Raw genomic sequence first — 23,431 nt, 5'->3', positions numbered from 1 at the left:
AAATCCTTATTCTGTAAACAGCACTTTACACTGATATTCCAGACTTTTTTTATATTGGGAAATATTAAATTGCCAAAGGGTAGTAGAAACTATTTAAACAAATAAACAAACTGGGCCTGACTCAGGGAGCAAAAGTGTTTGTGTGTTTGTTGTATAAGCTTGACAACCTCACTTGGATTCCCAGATCCCATAGAATAAACTCCAAAATATTGTCCTCTGATCTCAACATGCACACACAAATCTGAACTCACACATACATAAAGAAAATAACACATATGAGATAGTTTCTTATCTCATTAAGGACTTAATTACCTATGTCACTTGGATTAAGGGAAGTGTTTCGTCCTTGCACCCCTGTATAAGAATACAGACATTTCAGACATTTAAGAAACTTCTGAAAGAGAAGCAAGCAGTTCAAGATAAAGATATTTTTGAAAAAAATCACAATTTGATAACTGATAAAAGAAAAATGAGTATAAGTAAGAGTTCAAAGAATCAGAAAAGAGGCACACTTTCCTCTGAACCAATTTATTGACCACAGCAAAGTTCTATATACAAAGGGATCTGGACCTTGGTGACAAATGCCTATTCCTAGGATGCACTTTGAAGCAGGAAGACCACATGTTTGAGACCAGCCTGGGCTACACAGTTCTTTCAATGTTGGGCTGCAATACTGGACTGCAGTAACTGTCTCCAAAGAGCAAAATGACAAAAGCCCAAACAAAACTACGATCCTTTCTAACTGATATCTTGGTAACTGGTTGTCATAAATAAGAAAAGTCCACATCAGACATGAGGTGAATGACCTAACTTCTGGAAATTTACTAGTTTTTACAAGTTAACACAGGTAGGACTGAACCCCTATGTCGGGCGGCTGGAGAACATGAGATGTCACGAGGCCATTTTGTGCACTGCTACTGTGATGCCATCGTGCTTCTGGATCATAATGTTCCTGAAAAGCAAAAAGGAAAACATTCAGCAGACTTAATACATGGGACTTAGGTATAAGGTTAAACATGTTTGGTTTAAGATACAAAATACCACCAAATGCATCTTCCTATCTAAAAGCAGATACAAACACTCACTGTTGGGAAGTGTCAGCCACAACCCTACTTCCATAATATCTGCCATGCTTTACCTGTCCATAAAGGGGCTACACTCTCAAACTACGAGACAAATCTCCCTGTATGAAAAATAAGTAAAAAATAAAAAGCATATATGGGCATGAAACAGTTGAGAATTAAAGGGAAGTCTAATTATAACAAGAAAATGAAATTAATCCTTATCCCTACTACTCAACATGGTTCTGATTTTTTTTTTCCTAGATTTTTGTTGGTATTGTTGGAGTTAGAATCCAGGACCTTAAATCATTAGCCTAGCCTCCTGGTCCAATTTTTAGGTTAAAAACATTTTTTTTAAATGATGGGTGTGTCTGTTTGTATGTGGCATATGTGTATGGGTGCCTGAGATGGCCAGAAAGATGTGTTGGATCCTCTGGAGTAAGAGTTACAAGTGGGTGTGAGCTGCCACATGTGGGTGGTAGAAACGGATGCAGGTCCTCTAGAAGAGCAGTATACCTCTTAACCACTGAGCCACCTCCCCTAATTTTTATTATTATGTTACTTACTTTTTGGTATGTGTATGTGTGCCACTGCTTGCGTGTGGAGGTCAGAGACAAACTTCAGGGACTCCTTTGACCACATGGGCTCCAGGGAGTAAACTCAGATCAGACTTGTTTACAAGCACCTCTACTTCCTGAGCCACCTTGCCTGGATATGTATATGTATATGTATATGTATATGTATATGTATATGTATATGTATATGTATATGTATATGTATATGTATGTATATATATCCTCTTCTTCCCCACCCCCCAAATTGATTATAGTATGCATTTTAAGGTTAATTCTATCTGTGTCTGTGTGAGTGTGCACAAACAAGTGTATGCAGGTACACACACCTGCGTATGCATAGAGGTGAAAAGAAGGTGTTGGGTGTTCATTATCACTGTGCAGCGATTCCTTTAACATGTGTCTTATCCCTGCACCTGGGACTCCTTTTCTCTGCTAGACTGGCAGTCAGCAAACTCCAGCAATCTTCCTGTCTCTGATGCTCTCCTGACTTTGAGCTGAGGTTACAGGTGTTTGTGGGGATGCCCAGCTTGCTACATGGGTGCTAGAATCTAAATCCCAGTCCTCAGGACTGTGGACCAAGCACTCCTTTTAAACACTGACATCTCTCCAGCTTCTAGTTTTGTTTTCACTTAGCATTTTTCTAAAGACCTTCATCTTGGAATATCTTTAACACTTATATTGTTTTAGAGGATTCTATTCAACCAATAATTTTTTGTGTTTTTACTATTTTCTTTCTTTTTTTGGCACACTGGCAGTTCTTGACAGTTCTTATGCTCATTTTAATGAAGGTCTGTCGTGGGGCCTCAATGCCCACTGGCCCTGCGGTACACTGATTAAAGAACTGCTGATGGACACAGGGGAACACCCAATCAAGTTTTTCTGAACAAAAAGAAAGGGATGTGCTGATATGTACTCACCCATTATCCGATTCTAAACAGACCACAGGAATATCAGTGGGATCAGAGGTCAGCTTGGATGCTTGCTGGGCTAGAACAGATATCACTCCGGCATGCTCATCTGACAGGGTACCACGACCTAACGACAGAGATGGAATTGTTACTTGTGTCTAGAACATAAACCTAAAGTGTAATATCTGAAAAGCAACTCAGTTCATGGCCTTTTAGTTAGGTACTGACATGAAATTTTTCCCTACCTGGTACTCAGCTGATTACATCAGTGAGGAAGTCCGGCAATTGTTTTTAAACCAGTGAAGTTGTAAATGGCATGCAGTTTTTTCAAAGTCATTCCTACCACCATACATACTGTCTCTGAACACCTTCTCGAGCACAAAGGAAGCTGTAACTCAAATCAATCTGATGATCATAAATTTATTTTATGGGAATTTTGATAAAACCAAGATTCAAAGATGAGAGTGTGTCAACGTGGATGCGGAACTTGTTGAAGCTAATTAATTCCTTATGGGAAACCTGATTTTCTTCTTTAAGCTCAATCACAAAGAACAAGTTGTTACTCAGAAAGTTCAGCTGCATGATCACCTTGTGAGCATATGTGAAGATCTGTAAGCAATTATTTCTGCCAGTGTAAGCTAGCAGGGCTATTTTCAAATGTCTCAAGGATTCTGTACTATTGCCTTGGCTTGTCTTATTAGCTAAATCAGATCCTAGGTACAACAACAGATCCCTGAAATAAAGGCAACGGGAGCTTGCTTACATCTGAAACGAAGGTGGTAGACAATATCCTGGCAGAAATTCTGAATTTTCTATAACTACATAAGAAATCTACAGGCCAAACTGGAGCCTGAAGGTCTACAGCAAACAGCAACTTCAGACCTTGAAGGTTTTCCTTACTCAGGTTTAGGTTTTCACACATGCACTTAAAATTTTCCATTAGCGACCTGGCAAATGCTTCAAAATATTTACCTTTGTTCCAAATAACTGGTTTTTGTATAAGACATAACTAACCATAGTACCTCTGTCCGTTACTGAACCAATAAAAGCTCAGAGCTCTAAAAAGTCCTGCATAGTTCTAAGAATTTCTGGGTTTAACTAGTTTCTGACACTAACTAACTTTAGCTGTTTACTTTTCTTTTTTTTTTCTTTTTTTTGTTTTTCAAGACAGGGTTTCTCTGTGTAGCACTGGCTGTCGTGGAACTCAGCAGGAGGATCTCTGTGAGTTACAGGCCAGCCTGGTCCACGTAGTGAGTTCCAGGACAGCCAGGTCCATGTAGTGTAGAGTCAGAAAAAATAATGGTGTCTGATACTTAAGAGTCTAACACTCTTAATTCTTCATTCATTGTATAATTAATAACCTGGTGAAGAAAATGAAGCCCCAAGGGGTTCTTTCTGTTCTGGGCTCATGTTAGCAGACAGAATAGGAGAATGGGGTTGGTCAGATATGTCCACCTGTGAAGTCTTTATTTTACTGACACTAAGTTAAGAGTGGCTGTATTAACAGCCTCATCCATTTTTCAGAGTTATTGAAGCAATTAAGGATATATATATATATATATATATATATATATATATATAGGCCCAACAGTCCCTGCATATGAAATGCATTCGGTGACGATTGTTTTTACTTAAAGCCCTTTTCTAGACCTCTTGAAAATTACTCAAAACCATTTTAGTGGGGACAGTTGTAGAACCAGGAGAAACATTTCTGCCTTTTAAGAACCATGGAAAGGTGTCAATTACCTAGTCTTACCTGGAGATATTCTCTATGTTCAAAAGGTAACAGGAATAAAAGAGAGAAAATACTAGCAAAGCAAAACTCCCAGTGACTCTCAAAGGGAGGCTGGCACAAGACACTTACAGCCCAGATTAAGTCCTTGTGAGTCTGTGCACAGGACTCCAACAATGGACGGATTCTTCATTCTAATTTTAGGAGACAAGAAAGACGAGCCAGATGATGTGAAGAAATACTTAAGTTATCGTAGTACAAATAAGTTTTCTATGCATCAAGTATTAAGCGCTTCAAATCAGCTTTAAAAATAAAAACCAAAATAAAACAGGATGGTGCTAAAGCTAAATAAAGAAACCATTTTCTCACAACGAACTGTGCCAGGTACCTATGGGCTTCATAGGGCTACAAACACTGCAGTTATCTATAGGGTATTGTTCTTGGTATAAAAGTATGCTCTGGGATAGCAATGCATTTAAAACAACTGTCAGAATTCTTAAGTTACTGAATTCGCTTTTGGGGGGAGGGGGAATTTAGAAGCTAAAGGGGGAGGTGGCGCCTTGTAAGCCATTTTACACTTCCCAATTTTAAATTTTAGAGATAGCCGAAGAACTTGACGCATGTCTTTACTTCATAAGCGCTGAGTAACTGATGGGTTGGTTACACACGCGAGAAGAGATGGGTGTGCATTTAATTTAGCACATCTGGTACCTCCTTCCCCAAACTTCCGAGGAGCTACTCGGACCCTACGGACGATTTCAAGGCGACTGGTGATTTGGTCCTCTCTCGCTTGGGCCCGCAAGACTCTTGCTCCATAAGGAAGCGTACAGAGCCTGGCGAAACTTTAATCTGGAGTCACGCGCGGCCCGGGCGTCCGCAGAAGTCACCCGCTCGCCGTCCGTGTCGCTTGTCCCGTCCCAGCTCCCCCGTCAGAGCGCAGGACCCGCGGCACGCACTACTCACGTGTCCTCCAAATGCTGTTCCAAAGTCGCCTCCATCCCTCCCGCTATCCGCCCCGGTCCTAGACCCCGCAGCAAAACACTTCCTGCTTCACCGAAAGCCTCGGTCACGTGATTTGAACGAGGCGGGCGCCCGGACGGCGTCTCCAGAGGGACTAAATTCAGCGCGGAGCTGCGTCTGCGTTCTTTACGGTAAGACATAGGTGCTGTGGCACGACCCACGCCGTGGCTGGCGTTCGGTCTCCTGTCCCGGGCTCTCAGATTACTCTCCATCCTCAGGGAGATCTTCAGTCGGGCTCCAGGACCTCTGTGCCTGCCCTAGAACTTGCTCTTAATTATTTTTAACCTTTGGATTTCGGTTCAAACGGCTCTCAGCCCTAGCCAGTTTTAAGTTTTAAAGTAACCCGGCTGGTTTGGCTGGGTCTCATCTAGGCAGTAAGGCAATCACCAAGAAGACCAGGACCGCTGGGAAGGGGTGCACACGCGGCACTAAAGGAAGAGATGGCACAGGTTGAAGCTCCAGCGTGGGTGCTGGGAAAGTGTCAGAATTTTAACATGTTAAGGCGTTGGTAGCTTGTTTGTTCACTTAGGCTGGCCTTGAATTCCTGGACCTCGATTTTACTGCCATGCTTCCCCACACTTGGTTTGCATTGATACTTCTAACTAGGGCTTAGAAAGTTTTAGAGAAGAAGGTAGGTTCCAGTTTTAGGTGATAGCGAAGACCAAGTATTATTACTTTAAAAATAACTTTAATTTTTAAAATTTGTATTTCCTTTTTGTTGTTTTGGAGATAACATCTCATATAGCCTTCGTGCACTCAAATTTGCCATATATCTGAGGCTGGCCTTGAACTATTGATCCCTGTACCTTCACACCAGCATTTTAAGAACCGCAGAATAAACTAACCACGTACAGCCCTACTGTAAAGAGATGGTAGTTCTGTAAGGATATTCTCGGAGAATAACTTTTCCCATATGGCCGTCTTTACAAATGATTTCTTCCTTCCTTCCTTCCTTCCTTCCTTCCTTCCTTCCTTCCTTCCTTCCTTCCTTCCTTCCTTCCTTCCTTCCTTCCTTCCTTTTCTTTTTGAAGCAAAATCAACATACATGCCGAATATACAATTCTGAATTCTGTAGCTGGGCTTCTTCACAGAATTTATTTTAAATACATTTTCATGACAGTAAGTATTCATTTGCTTTGTTTGCAGTAGTTGCAAAACACCCGACTTTTTTGTTATAGCTACACCGAAAGTGAATTTGCTGTTTATCAGTGACTAGTTACGTTGCTCTGTGGCATCATCGCATCCCCCACCCAACCCTGTCGGCGCCATTGCAGTGATGGTTGAGTATTCTTATATCCAGATATTTTACTTTTAAGTTTTTTCTTTTTTTAAAAAAAATTATTGGCCGGGCGATGGTGGCGCACGCCTTTAATCCCAGCACTCGGGAGGCAGAGGCAGGCGGATCTCTGTGAGTTCGAGACCAGCCTGGTCTACAAGAGCTAGTTCCAGGACAGGCTCTAAAGCCACAGAGAAACCCTGTCTCGAAAAACAAAAACAAAACAAAAAAAAATTATTTATTTATTATGTATACAGCATTCTGTCTGCATGTATGCCTGCAGGCCAGAAGAGGGCGCCAGATCTCATTATAGGTGGTGGTGAGTCATCATGTGGTTGCTGGGAATTGAACTCAGAACCTCTGGAAGAGCAGTCTTCTCTTAACCACTGAGCCATCTCTCCAGCCCTTAAGTTTTTTTCTTTATGATTACTAGAAATAGAATTCTTGAGTCAAAAGATAAGGTCATTTTAAAGAATGTGTGTGTGTGTGTGTGTGTGTGTGTGTGTGTGTGTGTGTAATTTATATGAATTATTCCTCAGGAAAGTAGTGCAGATTTACACTCAGAAGCTTTGACGAACATGACGGTATATCCATGGCTCTCCACTCCCCATTCATGTCTACCTCCTTCTGTGCAGCATGCCTTGCACAAAGTTACCTCCAACAGTCTGACCTCTGGCACTTACTCAGTGCTTTTTCTGATCTGGTACCCATAATAGAAGGGGCCAAGACTTAGTACTGGGATTTAGAGTCTGCCCATTACTATATTGTTAAGAATGAAGCTTGCAGAATTAATTCTATTTAGAGAAGAGGAAAAAAAAAAACCTCTACAGCCCAGGCTTACCTGTAACTTGTGATTCTTCTGCCTCTGCCTTCCTAATGCTATAAAGCTATGGTGCAGGTGTGAGCCACCGTGTTTGGCTATGCTTCCAGGATTATGAGTCTATGTGTATGCTCATGTGTGTTCTGATGCATGTGTATGTTTGGGATCAATGTGTTTGCAGGTATGCAGTGTGTGCATGTGCAGACAGAGGTCAGAAGTCAGCCTCATGTCTGGGTCCTCAGGTGCCGTTAACCTTGTTTTTTGAGTCAGGGTCTGTCACTAGTCTGAGACTTTGATTAGGCTAGCCTGGCTGGCTAGCTAACCCCCATCTTCTTGTCTGCACCTGCCTCAGCTTCTCGAGTGTTGGCGTTACAGGTGTGTGCCACCACGCCTAGCAGTTATTTATGGGCTCTGGAGGCTAAAGCCAGATCTTCATGTGAGCCAGGTAAGAATGCTGACCCAGCCATCTCCCCTGCTCCTGGTTCTAGAGTTTTAACTTCCTTAAGATTCCAATTTGTGTGTTGTAATTTGGGCTTTGGGGGTGCATGCTTCGAAGAAATTACCTGAGTTATGGGGTAATACAATGTAGGGTATCCAGATTTTAGAACAGCGGTTTAAAGATAACATTAGAGTTACGCACCTTGGGGGATGCCGGGAATCCCAGCACTTGGGAGGCTGAGGCAGGAAGGGTATAAATTCTGGGACAGGCTGGGATTCATATTAAGACTTCATGTTTAAAAACTTAAGTATAGGGCTGGAGAGATGGCTCAGTGGTAAAGAGCACTGACTGCTCTTCCAGAGGTCCTGAGTTCAATTCCCAGCAACCACATGGTGGCTCACAGCCATCTATAATGAGATCTGGCGCCCCCTTTTGGTATGTGGGCACACATGGAAGGAATGCTACACACATAATAAATAAATAAATCTTAAAAGAAAAAACAACTTAGGGCTGGAGAGATGGCTCAGAGGTTAAGAGCATTGCCTGTTCTTCCAGAGGTCCTGAGTTCAATTCCCAGCAACCACATGGTGGCTCACAACCATCTGTAATGGGGTTTGGTGCCCTCTTCTGGCCTGCAGGCATGCACACAGACAGAATATTGTATACATAATAAATAAATAAATATTTTAAAAAAAAAACAAAAAAAACAACTTAATTATAGCCCATTGTCAGGGTCCAAAGCCCCAACATAAACTATTTTTCCCTCTCTGGACCGGCGTGGAAGCATGGGAATAATTGAGACACAGTTCACATAGCAATATTGGAAGGGAGTCTCAGGGTTCATTCAAATCCTAAAGGTCACTGGTGTTTATTATCCAAACACCTTTTATCCCCCTAGGTAAACTGAGATGGAAATTCATTAGCATTCTGTTTCCGGGGTAGCAGGACTAAAGTCACATCTACAGCTCTGTCACTAGTTTGGAACTGACACCTCTTCTCAGGCCATCTCCATAATTACAAAGCGAGGAGCAGCATACCTGAGCTTTTGTTAGGGGAGCGACAGCCTGTCTGGAAGGGTACCTGACGACTTCAGGTACTATCTATGGCCTGAGCCTGCCTGTCACACCATGTAGAAATATGGACCTACACCCGTGGTGTTGGTGGCGGTGGAGGTGCGCGACTTTAATCCCAGTGCTCAGGAGGCAGAGGCAGGCAGATCTCTGTGAGTACAAAGCCAGCCTGGTCTACAGAGCGAGTTCCAGGACATCTAGAGCTGTTACACAGAGAAACCCTGTCTTGAAAAGCCAAAACAAAACAAAATGAAAGAAAGTATCTATGATTCCAAGCAAACTTTACCCCGTTGTCTGAGAGAGCCTGCTCCTTGCCAGCACTATGCCTGAGGAAAGAGTATCAGGTCTGCCTCCTGCTGTCCCAAGTGGTAAGAAATGTTACTGGGTTGAGACTCCTGAGCTTGGCCTTTCTGTTTTGTGGTGCTGAGGAGCCTACCCAGAACCTTGCTTATTCTACCTTACTCTACCACTGAGCTCCACCCTGGGCCCAGTTCTGGCATCCTAAACTGCCAATCACTGTCCCGATAGATAAAACATGAGTCATGTTTGTCATTTTAAATAGCCTGGGAGACACATAAAGAAAACAGAAGAAATTAATTTTGACAATAATTTTGTGTATCTAAAAAGTCATTTCATCATGTAATTGATTTTTTAAAAACAGTATTATTTTTCCCCTGTCTTGGATCTTTAAAAATATGAGGTACATTTTGCACTGTGGCAAATTGCAGTTCGGACTGACCACATTTCAAGCAGGTAGTAGCCTTGGGTGAACGCAGGCTCCAGTATTGGTGAATATATCTCCAGGGTATCGCAGATGATCTATAAGACAGACAAGTGATTAAAGGATTTTCAGGAAGGCTACAGATTAGGCCACTTCTTAAAGTCTTAGGTGGGCTTTTCAGTGGAAAGAAGAAAACAGGAGGAGGGGATATTTGGTATGTGGGAAGTGACGGGGACAGGCTGTTGTCTCTTTCTCTGTCTTGCATCCCTTTTGCCCTGCACAGGTGGATGCAGTGGCGGGGGGGCAGGAAAGCTATAGAAGTGAGTCTGGGGTTGGGAACTGGGGTGCCGTTTAGGGAGGGTGTCAGACTGCGGATTGCTTTGTACTCGCTTTAGCATTCAGGGAACTTGATGGCACTATTCTCAGTTTGGAATGCTGGAAGCCATTTCTGGAATGGTGGGAAAATCCCAAACACACATGTCCAAGCACTGGCCTCAATGGGCTGGAGTTTTTGACGCGTTTACTTTGCAGAAGTGGAGAGAATGCCTTCTTTATCTTTGCACACAAGGCTCACAGAGAAGCAGAAGCTGGCTAATCACTTCCTGGGAGACCCCACCCCACTCCGGGTTTCTCTGTGTAACAGCCCTGGCTGTCCTGGCACTCACTCTGTAGACCAGGCTGGTTTCTAACTCACAGAGATTCACCTGCCTCTGCCGCCAGGGTGCTGGGATTAAAGTTGTATGTTACCACTGCTGATGACTTTCCTTTTAATGTCTGCGTTTGCACACAGAACAGCAGGCTTCCTCGCAGCCTTGTTAGGACACTTTGTTTTGGTTGATCTTCCTTCCCGACTTCCCGCCCCCATCTCCTGCTCTGACTTTCCGTACCATTCCACCCTCAATATTCCAGTGCCTCCTCTGGGTCGCCCATGTCTCTCACTCTCCCTACCATCCTCCCTTCACTCCTTTCCCCTCCACCCCCACGCCCTCCTTTACAGAGGAGATTCTAGACGGCACCCTATGGGGAAGAGAGCTGAGTATGAAAAGCTATTAAGTTCTTCACTTCAGTTTCTTTGATGTCTCCCCCACCTTGCCAAACAAGCTCCGAGAAATGAAAGTCCCCGGTGAGCACAGCAGAGAACACTAAAACCCTCATATCCCGACTGAGAGTGGGAAGGAGGTTCTGAGTTGGAACCCCAGAGGTTACATACTATCTTGGTGCTGTTTCCTCTGCCTTGACCCCTGCAGGTCTTCCTTAGGGACTGACTTAGATACAGTATTGGTGGGCCATGGGGCCCTCAGGATTTATGTGAATTTGAGGCCTACCTGGATGACCTGGTAGAAAGTTTAAGACAGCTCGAGCTACATAGAAAGACCCTGTGGAAAAAAAATGAAAGAAAGATCTTTAATGGTGGGTCTAGCTGTCCTCTGGGAGCAGAAAGATGTGCTATCACAGGGCCACCCACATTGACTTTCGGATCACATAAGTGCTTAGTCACAGGCCTCCGGTGCAATGAGCCATAATCAGCCACTAGGGGGCACCAAGGACACAGAAAACTGCACAATGAAGAGCCTAAGAGGAGTGTGTGTGTGTGTGTGTGTGTGTGTGTGTGTGTGTGTGTGTGTGTGTGTGTGGTGCAGTGAGGGATGGGAGGAGGCTGTATAAGGCTTCTGAGTTGATGGAGACTGGTAAGGAGAGTGTCAAGTATCAAATGTGGTGCGTGGCCTTGGAGGCAGAGGTGTACTTTTGAATCCTGGTCAGGGCACTGGCTGCCCAAGGGCTCTCTGAGCCTCTGAGAGCCTTTGACATAGGGGGCACTGTCTTATGCCTCATCATGGTGCAGGGAGGATTACATGGCTAGTTGTGTAGTAGGGGCTGGAGCGTTATGAGAGTCAGTTTGAATAAGAAAATCCGTTTGTTTCCTCAGGCTGATTATGATCCAGTTGGTGCCGCACGTGAGGGGACACTAGCTTCGAATGACAGCTGTGGGCATCAGTCTACAGCCACGGGGAGCTGAAGCTACCTAGCTTCCCCGTGGCTGTATAAAGCTCTTCCAAGGGAGATGGTTCTATCAATCTTATTATTAGTTTTTTCTATCTAAAGCTATACATGTTGTATAAAATCACAACATACAATGAGGAAAAAAAAATCAGTCCTAACTGTAATGACTTTCATAAGGAGTGAAGTAGAACAGGACAGGAAGTGGGGAAGGCAAGCCACAAGGCTCGTCAAAGCCTTGTCAGCTCAAGCATCTCACTCCAAACTGCAGCACAGGGCCCTGGTGAGAGCTGGGGGCTTGGGGGCAGGGTACGGTGCCGCTTAGCAGTGGATACCACTGAGACCTGAGACTCAATAGAAAGCTTGTCTCCTGAACATGGTATTAATGCCATGGTTTGTGTGTGTGTGTGGGGGGGGGGCTGACAGCTATGTGCGACAGTTAGAAACACAAAGCTCTGAAAGCAGTGCAGCGTGTGAGCTGGGTCCGGTCTCACGGAGCTGTAGTCCCAGAACTCTGATGTACAGGCCACACGTTCAAAGCTGGTCAGTTCTGGATAGAGAGTTCCCAGTCAGCTAGGGCTACACAGAGAAACTTGTCAAAACCGGAACAAAACTCTGGCTAGTTCAGCGTCATCCTGCTTGAAGGTGCTGGCGCCAAACTGCTACCCCTCCCCCCCCACCCATACTGCTCCACCCTGCCTAGAACCCAGGCCTAGAACTCAGGGACAGAGTTGGAAACCCAGCTCACTCCTCTTACTCTAGATAAGAACTGGGAGGTTCACAGAGGAGAGGGGTCTAGTTTACAACCTGAACCTCCTTTTGACTTGGCCTCCAGTATCCCATCCCTGCATGCTGCCAGATGCTATGCAGCCACAGTTAAACTGCTTCAGCGCGATGCACTGCTGGCGTTTCTCTCCCCCAAGTTCACATGTGAGGATCCTCACCCCCCAAGTACCATAGCATGTGGCCTTGTTTGCAGACAGGGCCTTTATAGAGGGCATTCAAGTTAAAATGAAGATATTAGGGCGGGTCTTACCCTTATGTAATCGACATCCTTATATAAAGAGACACATACAGGGGAAAGACAGGGGTTCTGCCATAAGCCGAGGAGAGAAGCCTAGAACATAGCTCTTCCTCACAGCCCTCAGAAGGAAACAACTCTACCAAAGCCTTGATTTAGGATTTCTGTCCTCCGGACTTGTGGGTAAAAACCACCCAGTTAGTGGTTCATTATTATGGTGTCCCTGGGGAATGAGTACATTCGTGTCTCTAGGAAGTCCACAAGTCAAAGCTATTACAGACACTTGGTGGCTTTTTAACAGAAGGCTTAGTTGGAAAGATCACCCTCCCAGAGACCAAAAGAGAGAGAGAGAGCAGATGAACTTTCCAGCTTGCTCCCACGGTTAGCCTTTGGCTAAGACAGTTTTCTTCCATTGGTTATTGGCCAACAGTGGTGACATAACCTGCTTAACTCTGTTGGGCTTTGAATCTTCTTTTTAAATTTTTATAGACATATGTGCCATGTGCTTATGCGCGTATAGTTGTGTGCATGTATTTGTGGTGTATGTATGTTGTGTATGTGTGTGGTGTGAGGTGTGTGTGTGGTGTGTGTGTTGTGTATGTGTTGTGTATGAGTGTGTGGTGTATGTGTGAGGTGTGTGTGTGGTGTATGTATGGTGTGTGTATGTGTGTGTGGTGTATGTGTGAGGTGTGTGTGGTGTATGTGTTGTGTGTGGGTAGGGGGTGGTGTGTGGTGTATGTGTGTGTATGTGTGTGTGTGGTGTATGTGTGGTATGTGGGTAGGGGTGGTGTGTGTGTTGTGTATGTGTTGTGTATGTGTGTGGTGTATGTGTGGTGTATGTGTGAGGTGTGTGTGGTGTATGTGTTGTGTGTGGGTAGGGGGTGGTGTGGTGTGTGTGTGTGTGTGGTGTCATCCTCAGGGACCTTGTCTATGTCCTTTCAGACAGCATCTCTTGTTGGTTTGGAGTTCACCAACTAGACTAGATTGTATGACCAGCGAGTTCCAGGGGTTCTCTTGTCTCTGTCTCTAATTACAGGCTTTCCACCATGCCCAGAAGATTTACATGATCTTCAGGCTTGTAAGGCTTTACCAGTGAGCCATTTCCCCATCCCTTTGAACCATTTTGTAGCCTCAGCTACAGAAGGTACTCAGTAAATGTGTATTCGGGGGAAAAAGGCCGATGGCAACTCTTCTCCAAGCTTCTGCAAGCCACAGAGTGGGCAGGGAGTAGGTATGGGGCTGTCAGTCAGTGAAGGATAAAGTGGGCGCTGTATCCTAAAGCTGAGCCAAGTCCCGATTCTAGAAGATACGGTGAAATATATTTTAGATGAGTCAAGGTGGGCTAAAAGCATTTCAGAACAGGAAGCTATCTTCCCCTTGCTTTATTAATTTTGCTACCAAGGATAAATGAGACACAGACTTCTATATCCAAGCCTTCATTAGATGCCCAGTTAATGCAACCATGACAAATGGGAATGAAGCCCTTATGAATAAAAAGATGATCAACACCAGCATAAAAAAATTGCCGACCAGAGAGAAGACAGTTTAGAGCAGCTGATAAAATACCCTGTCCTTAATTAGACTGTCTGCATCACACATCAAATCAGACTTAATGTTAAGATTTATTGGCTTGGAATTAGCCAAGTGAAATGAGTTCTGGAAAATAAATGGAAAAGAAATTACCTGTGTTAAATGCATTTTCAGGGCAGGCCTGTGCACTGAGGCTTTTAGCCAAATGCGGGCTTATGTTTGCTTTGGCTGTGCGTCCCTCTACCCAGTGAATGCCTCGTGGGCCCAAGGTGGGTTTCAGAGACTCTCTCTGTGGGGTAGCAAAGGATACCATTGTCATCTAACCCTGCTCTTGCTCTAGCAGAATCCATGGTGGACAGAGAAATATCTCCATGTCTTTATCTTGCCACCTACACTTTCAGTGAGGAATTACTGATTCTTACTGCAGAGAGGAAGCTTCTGTAGAGCAGTGGTTCTCAACCAGTGGGTCGCAAGCCCTCTGCCAAACCTCTGTTTCCAAAAGTATTTACATTACGATTCATAACAGTAGCAAGATTACAGTTATGAAGTAGCAATGAAGATAAGTTTGTGGTCGGGGTTCACTACAACACGAAGAAAAGGGTCGCAGCATTAGGGAGGTTGAGAACCACTGCCGTCTGTTCACGTCTGCCCACTCCACCATGGAACAAAGTACGTTTTCTTTCTGACTGCCAAAGTCTACCCTACAGTCTACTTTTTTTTTTTTTTTTTTTGGTTTTTTTGAGACTGGGTTCTCTGTAGCTTTGGAGCCTGTCCTGAAACTAGATCTTGTAGACCAGGATGGCCTCGAACTCACAGAGATCCACCTGCCAGGCACCACCACCCAGCCTACAGTCCACATTTTGCTTCAAGGAGTTATGTATGAACACAGCATCTCACTATCCTCTTGTGAGTCCTTAGGTAAGTCCTGCAGAACCTTGAAAGCTCAGATGAGTTTCCACTGTAAGTGGAAATATCACAGTGCCCCCTAGTGGCGCCCTAGAATTCCAAAGGAGACTCCATACCCAGTTTCGGGCACTTTACAAATTCAGAATAGATGAAAGCTGTGTTTACTGTTAGGATCTCGAGGAGTCCTAGCAGATGTAAACTGAACCAGGCCAGGCTGCGCGCAGTAAGAGCTGACCCTGGGTTTCAGAACAGGATTACTAAAATGATGCTTATAGCCTGGGCAGCGTAGGAAGTGCTAAAGAGCTCAGCCTAGCGCTTCCTCACAAAACTCCAAACTACACATGAAGAACATACCCTCGCTGAAGGCTTGGAGGTGCCCACGTTTGCCCAGGGTACTGGAAACACTCCGCAGCCAAGACGTAACCCACCGCATGTCCACTGCTACTGCCCTTGCCAGCAAAGTAGAATGAAACCTGAGCCTCTGGGCTGAGGTCCTGTGTAGGTAAACCTGAGCTTTGGTTGCAAAGGAGGTAGCGAAGGAGATCTTCTTTCTGTAAATGTTTTGGAAGGGCCCCAGACATTTTTACATGGTCCTGTAAGTGCAATGGTTTCAATGAGAATGGCCCCCATAGGCTCATATTTTAATGGTTAGTCAGCAGGGTATGGAACTGTTGGGGAAGGATTAGGAAGTGTCCTTGTTGGAGGAATTGTGACAGTGGGGGGTGGACTTTGAGGTTTTAAAAGCTCATGCCAGGTTCACTCTGTCTCTGTCCCTCTCTGCTTTCGGACTGTTGTGGATCAGGATGCATGCTCTCCCCCACTGCTCCAGCACCATAGCCCACCCACTACATGAGGAACAACTTTATCGGGCAGCACTGTGCAGCTGGCAAAAAGGAGGAGTACTCCGTTCCCTCTCTGCTGGGGGAAGCCTGTCGCACAGGAAGTTCAGCAGGGCTGGTCATTTTGAGTGGTGTGTTCAGCAGCACGAGCCAACCTTATGCTATGGCCTCACTGCAGATTCAATTACTTTATGGATCTCTGCCCCTAGTTTGCCAAGTACTGTGCTGGGTAACAGGAAAGCAGGCAAGGATCTCTTCCACAAGGAGTTTGTATTCTGTACAGCAAATATGTTAGAGACGGGCTGGGAGATAGCTCAGTCACTAAAGGGCTTCATGGGAGGGCCTGAGTTCAAACCTCAGAACGTACACAAAGCCTATCTCTATTACTCTATGTATCACCATGAGGCTGTGGCCTACCAGTAAGTTTCTGGTGTCTTTCTTCATTCAGTTTAGTTTTCCCACCCAGCTTTATTCTGCCCTGCCACAGGCCAAAGCAACTTCTTTATTAACCAATGGTATTAAAACATATTCACAGCATACAGAGGGGAATCCCACACCATATAACTGCTACAGATTTCCACTTTCAGATCTCGGTCTTAATATCTGTGAACTTGATGTTCACTCGTATTTAGAGATGAAAGCCAGCTTTTGCAAAGCTGACCTGTTCATACCTCTTATCTCATTTTAAGCCCACGGTCATCCCAGGAGCAAGTTCCACCTCCGTGTTGTGGATAAAATGACTGAGGTATGGGAAGGTTAACTGGCTCATCAAGGGCATAGAATGTGAAAGTGTTCGAGACCGTGGAACTCCCAGGCTGGGGCCATCTATGCGTCAGGATGTTTATCCCAAGTGAGTCAGCCTCTCTGCACTCTGTCTACTCAGTCAGCTTCCATGGCCCAGGCCAGTGAGTCAGTCCCATAAAGTGGTCACAGACTGCCTTCTCATTTTCCTTCCCAGGTACCCGAGGATTTGAGCAGGTGCCTTCAGACACCACACAGTAAATCAACTGCCACATTAATTCTGGGCCATTGGCATTCTACTTCAGGAGAAAATGAGAAGCAGGGAGACTGATGTCTCACTGGTATTTCCATTGCCAGAGGAGAAGGGAGACGAGTATAATCTGTCACGGTGGAGCGGGCTGATTTGAGAACAGTGTAGATCACTTTAAGGAGAGTTTTTCATTCTCTGGACAAGGGACTATGGAATAAATCAATCCTCTCAGAGTTGTGTTATCTCGGTTTGTACACTCACACTGTGAACACAGAACAAAGTCATCCACTGTTGCATTTCTCAGCAAGGCTTCCTTTGTTGAGCACATGCCTGGCTGTTCCAATAACACAGTGTGACCTCTTTTATGAGCTGGGGAAAGTCTTAATCAGAGACGTACAGCAAGATCTCTGGCCCTTCTTCCACCTGCTTGTTCCAGCATTATGCTACTTTTTCTCGTTCCTTTCCCTCCATTCTTCCCTTCCTCTCACCCTCCTTCTTTCCCTTCTTCCCAGCCCCCCCCCGTGTGTGTGTGTGTGTGGTGTGTGTGTGTGTGTGTGTGTGTGTGTTGTCTCAGTCTTCTGAGTGCTGGGACTACAGGAAGGAGCCACCATGCCTGTCTGACATTGATTTTTTTTTTAATGTATCTACACATACAGATAGAAGAAAAACTACTCTGTTGCACTAAAGGACTAACTAATATTTGTTAATTGTTGATTATTACCAAGCACTGAACACACGCACACACACAAAGATGCTATTGCATGTGTGTAGACCAGAAGACAACCCACAGAGATCAGTTTACTCCTTCCATCCTGTGGGACGCAGGAACTGATCATAGGTTGTCAGTCTTGGTGGCAAAGGTCTTTATCTGTTGATCCATTTTGCCAGCCCTGATATGGAGCCTTCTTAAATTTTGTTTGTGTCCTTGTTTCAGTGAAACAGGTTCTTCGCGGCTCATGGTACTCACTCTTGTTCTTCAGGCTAAGGTGCCCTGGGATATGCTGAGGGGTGAGTTGTTCCTATTGACTCCTTCAGCTTTGTTGTCTTAAGTCACTTTTAATTTGGTCATAGTAAGGCTTCTTACCGGCCATATTCAGAGTTTTGTCTATTTGGAGGCCATGATAGACAACATGAGGTGGGATTGAATCGAGCAAGAGAGGTAGTGATGTGCTCAAAAGTGAGGAGGAAACCAGATGCACGAGACTGCATAGGCAGGACAGGAGATTCCCCCCCCACCCCCCACCGCATGCTGTCTTTATAAGTAAACGGAGTGCATGCCAAGCTAGTAAGAGAAGGAGTGGTGTAGTATCTACGCGAGTTAACAGCACTGTCGTTCATCACCTTCACCAAGCACTAAGTACTGTACCAAACTATAGCTGTTTTTATGTGATTAACAACACAGCAGTCTCTTTTCACCAGCATCACCACAGGCACGAGCATGCTATACTAAAATGTTAAGATGACCGGTGTCACTGGGTGATAGGAAAGTTTCAGCAGCTAGTTGCCCAAGCTCAGCTAGTAGAGGGTAAAATCAGACATAGATGGAAGACCTCAAGCCTGTCACTCCCCACACACAGGAGGCGCAAACAGTGCATCTCCCGAAGTTAAGAGCCTTGTGTCTTCTCTCCACCCCCTGTGTTTGTCCGTGATCAGGTCTAGCCAGCCTCAGTCAGATCAAGGAGGAGGTACCCTTTCTTAACTATCAAGGCTGAGACACGGGTGAGGTTTCTGGTCAGGGGTCTGGACAGCTATAGTTCCAATAGCAGCGGGTAAAGCCACAGGCCAAGGGTTTCAGCAGCTTTCAGGGCTAGTGAGTTGAGCCTCCTCCTGGATGGTCCTGTAATGGTTTTCTAGGGAAAGAGAAGAGACCCATGGGCCACGGGAAACTAACCATCTAACATATCCAGCCACGACGAGTGTCTGACCACAGTGACCTCTGAGAACCTCGGGAGATGCCATGACTATGGGATAAAAAGCTCAGGGGACTACAATGTTGTGAATTAAAAAAAAACTAAGCAAGATTTCATGCCAACCGAGGGGAGAAACATCCTTCAGAGGAAAGACCCTGGCTGGGGCCAAAGCCCAGTTCACTGCTAGACTACAGGTCTCCTCGTTTCCTAATGAATACCACTTTGGATCTGACAGAGATGGCTGTTCTGTCTCATGCTTGTTTGCTGCTTACCCTGTGATTGATGTTGGTAACATTTAGAGTCTGTCAGGAAATATTTCACAGATGCTCCGTGTAGTGGGTAGAAACAGCTAGGAAATGTGACTCCTAGCTGAAGCTGAATGGGAGTCGAAGGGAACTGTGATGGACGGGCCTAGGCCTTCTAAGCTTGTGGGGTAGGGCAAGTGTGCCCTGGGAGCTGGGCGAGGGGGTGGCAGCCCCGCAGAGAGGGAGCCATGGGGCTCCTTCCTGGGCTTTTTTGTGAAGATGGGCTCCTCTGTTGCTGGGTAAGGAGATAGAGGGGGTGGAAAATTTACTTCCTGCTGTTCCCAGCATCTGAAATATGTGTTCCATTTTTTTCCCTCCAGGAGCCTAAGAATTCACAAGGTTGATCTCAGAAAAGACAAGCTTTGTAAATCTCCAAGGAGAAGTGACCCTCACCCTAACTCCCATCACACTTGGCTTTACTGATAAAGCACAGGGTTTGAGAGTTGGTTTTTGTTTTTTACAGTGTGGTTCTCCTACAAACATAAAAAGGACACCTGCCAAGGACTAAGGAGCTGACGAAGGCCTCAGTAAGACGGTAGAGGTGGTTTGAAGTGCATTTGAGGGAGCTAGGCGCTTATAGGCATTTAAAAGGAAATTATAGCCATTAATTTCCAGCCCCCAAACAAAACTGGTTGCCCTTGCATATGTAATTGATTGTTTTTGACGAGAATACCGAGGTGATCAGTGGAAAAGCCAGTCTTTTCACCGTATTGTTGGGGAGTTGTCTCCATGTGCAATAGATCCAGCCGGACCTGTTTGCCAGGTATTAAACCAAACTCAAAATGAACCTAAGATTAACATATGTGCTAAAACTATGACAAAACACCTTCAGATGAAAATTTGATGGCGTTGGATCGCCTGCGTTAATGTGCAGGGTCCAATGTGTAAACAGCAAAAGGAAAGTAGGTACGTTGAACCACATCAAAATCAAACACTTTAGTGCACCGCAGGGCACTGTCAAGAGGGTGAAAAGGCAACCCAGTAATTAATAGGGGAAAGCATTTGCAAGTCATAAGTATAATAATAGCTTAATGGCCAAAATATGCAAAGAACTCCTGAAATTCAACAATGTACTCAATTTGAAAATTGGACAGAAAACTTGGATAGGCATTTATTCCAAGAAGGTATGCAGATAGCCAAAAGTATGGACAGAATTTTAATATCATTAGTCACTAGGGAATTGTAAATAAGACCATAATCATCAGAATCATTATAATACTATTAAAAAAATCAGAAAATAATTGTTAACAAAGAGGTAGAAAAATTGTTAGTAAAATGGTAAGCCTTCATAGAGAATAATATAATGCTTCCTCAAAAAATCTAACATAGGTTATTACCTGTAATTCCATTTCTGGGTATATATACAAGGGACTTGAAAGCAGTTTTTCATACATACTTGTGTATATCCACATACATATAATCATTATTTATAATAGTATTCTAGCTTGCTTTCTGTTGCTATGATAAGAAACATGACCAAAAGCAACTTGGAGAGGACAGGGTTTATTTCAATTTACAGTTTATAGGCCATCATTCATGGAAGTCAGAGCAAGAACTCAAGGCAGGAACCTGGAGGCAGGAACTAAAGCCGAGGCCATGAAGGAGCTCTGTTTGCTGCCTTCTGCCCCTCTGGCTTGTTCCTCCTGCTTTCTTATACACCCAGGAACGCCTGCCCAGGGCTGGCCTGGCTCCAGTGGGATGGGCTCTCCCACATCACATGGATTTGCCTCTTGCTAATCCTATGGGGGCATTTTCTTAACAAGATTTCCTCTTCCAGGATGACCCTAGCTGTGTCAAGTTGACAAAATGCTAGTCAGAACAATAACTGAATAACAACAGGAGCACTCCAGGTGTCTCACAGTGGATGAATGAAAAAAGCAAAATGGAAGAATAATGTATAGTGTATGTGTTTTAGCCTTTAAACTGGAAGGAAATTCTCACATTACACGTCACATGGAAGAACACTGGTCTATGTAAGATAAACTAGTAATATAGAACAAATATCAACTAGTTCCTCTTAATATGAGGTACCTAGAGTTGTCAGTAGCCAGATTCATAGAGACAGAATGCCGAAGGGCTGGAACGGGAAGCAATTATTCAGTGGATGGCCTCTCAGTTTTGTAAGAAGAAAGCGCTCCACAAGGATTGGTGGCTATGGTTGTGTGACCGTAAATGCACTTTATGCCACCGACCCGCGCGCCGAAAAGCAGCTGCAGTGGGGACTTCTGTGCTGTGTGTATTTTAGCACAATTAAAAATTTAAAAACTGAAACAAAACTGGAGAATGAAAAATTATGCAGTCTAGGATGCTGTCTGCTCTGCCGTCTAGTCACGGGGTACTCGACATTTTCCCTGGACAAGATCTACAAGGTAGCATGCAGCTTCATAAGGCCTCGCGGGGAGATGCAGTCCCCGAGGTCATTAGGCAGCCCTTGGGTAGGCTAGTGAAACAATACCCCAGATGAGGTTGGGAGCACACGCAGTTCTCCCACGGTCTCATTGCCAAGGCTTGGATTATTAGCATTATTTTTTAACATCGCAGTCATTTATGCTCCGTTTTCCCCACTAGTCTCCTGAGGCTGGGAGCTGTGTCTTCTGTTCTTCTTTGTCTCTTCAACTCGTAACAGGTTTGTTAACTAGAAGATGGAGCAGCAGGGCTGTGAGCCAGGGACTGCAGGCCTGTGCTCCCATTGTTTGCGTGACCTTGACGGGTCCTGTGAGTGCCCAGTGTCTCACTTTCCTCTGTATCAAACGACAAGCTTGCACCCAAGTCCCAAATGCCTGCTAGGCTCTGGGGTCTGAGGTCAATCTCTGTGCTTCCCCCAAGTTGGTTAGTGTTTACGCTCTGGTTTGGTTTAACCACCCGCACAAACAGGACATTACTCAATGCAAACACGCAAACCAAGCATGGTAAATAGATGAGGAGCCTGTCTGAGACCCACGCGACACCCAGAGGCATTTTTTTCTAGCTTTTCTAGATACTACTTGAAGCCCGTGTCTGGCTCCTGGGCTGGCGCAGAGGTGGTGTAGGGGTGAGGGTGAACATTTCCGTTGCTTTGCTAGCCAAGGAACAGCTGTTTGGCTGTGGCAGGAAGTCTTTTCCCAGAAGCCTGGGGGCCCTGGGTCAGCAGGCCCCAGATGGCACAGAGTGAGCCGCTGAGTCTGTCCTTGAGAAAGCAAATTGCTGTCTTATTACAAATACATGAACCTCTTACTGCTGTTTCAATTAATTTCTTGACAAATTCTGCCTTTCCTTTTCTAGTTTTTCTTAAGGACAGGAGGAGTCTGGGTGACACAGTTGGGAGCTCCAGGGAGCTCTTACTGAAATTAATTTGAGTGCTTTGGAGCGAGATTTACACGGCAGAGTGGAGCCGGCTGGAACTGCTCTTCTGGCAGGCGCCTCTGGGTCCCTGTGGATATTGCCACCTCTTTTCCTATGCAGTGTGGTGTCCTTACACGCCTTTGAAGCCATGTGCTGCTGCGTCCCCGCATGTGCCCCTGCTGCACGTCTTTTACCCTGGTGCCTTGACGGGCTAGCTACTTCACTTGAGCATGGGTCTCACTGGTCTGCGGGCACATCCACCTACTCACTTCTCTCTGGACAGCTTGAAGCCTCCCCTCCCCGCCCGCATTCCCCCCCCCCCCCCCCGCTACATCCCCCCCCCCCCCCGCCCCCGCCCGGCTCCACTCAAAAGCACTCACGGGGGGCCTCAGAACCAGTCTTCTGTCTGCCTGTGGAGACAAGTTCCAGATTCCTGTGCGTCAGCTTACATTAGTCATAGCCACAGAAGGACCTGGTGTCTTTCTGCTGGACTGGCTTTTGTTTGCTGTTCCCCAGGCTGTCCTAATGGTGAGGGAGTGTCCCCTAACTCCAGCCACTGGTTCCTTGGGAATGGCTTCATTCCTCTCTAGACCTTCAGTCTCTACAAAGGAAACTAAGAATCTCTTCTCAGCACTGTCCACCTTTGATTGGTGGCTGAGAACCTCTGCGCTGGAAACAGCAGAGTCGTAGGTCTGGCCTTTTGTTTTAAGCATGCAGTACTTCAGTGATCTAAGGGAAGATTAAATTAAAGGCCTGGAAGAGTGAAATAATGTGTCTAAGAATGTCAGCTAATAAAGACCCAAAACATGAGACTCAGCGCTCAGCTCTAAATGACTTACTACTCACGTTCTGTTTTACATTTCATTTCCCCTCCCTTTTATAATTATTTAAAATAAGATTTAACTGGTTTTAATGTGCTCAAACAGAAAATCGAGACAATCCAAACAACCCAGATCTGGGCGTTTTCACCGCGTTGAAATAGAAGATC

The 23,431-nt window shown here is 45.1% G+C and overlaps 1 protein-coding gene and 1 long non-coding RNA gene across 2 annotated transcripts; one reads left to right on the top strand and one right to left on the bottom strand.

The window, feature by feature from the left end:
- Positions 1–512: 512 nt before the first annotated feature.
- Positions 513–5,525, bottom strand: Lamtor5 (late endosomal/lysosomal adaptor, MAPK and MTOR activator 5). The gene is made up of 4 exons (XM_038312111.1): positions 5,240–5,525; positions 4,409–4,470; positions 2,554–2,671; positions 513–952 (listed from the first exon to the last, which is right to left on the bottom strand). The coding sequence occupies exons 1-4, from the start codon at positions 5,506–5,508 to the stop codon at positions 892–894; spliced, it is 510 nt and encodes a 169-aa protein (XP_038168039.1). The 5' UTR covers positions 5,509–5,525; the 3' UTR covers positions 513–891.
- On the top strand, positions 5,270–19,863 carry LOC119801476. The gene is made up of 4 exons (XR_005283196.1): positions 5,270–5,427; positions 7,745–7,837; positions 17,842–17,915; positions 19,443–19,863. It is a non-coding gene; the product is annotated as an uncharacterized LOC119801476 (long non-coding RNA).
- Positions 19,864–23,431: the final 3,568 nt, after the last annotated feature.

Source organism: Arvicola amphibius, chromosome 14 (genome assembly GCF_903992535.2).
Source record: "Arvicola amphibius chromosome 14, mArvAmp1.2, whole genome shotgun sequence".
In the NCBI taxonomy this organism is placed as follows: domain Eukaryota; kingdom Metazoa; phylum Chordata; class Mammalia; order Rodentia; family Cricetidae; genus Arvicola; species Arvicola amphibius.
Note: the sequence above shows the minus strand (reverse complement) of the source record. Positions and strands in the feature narration are given on the sequence as shown.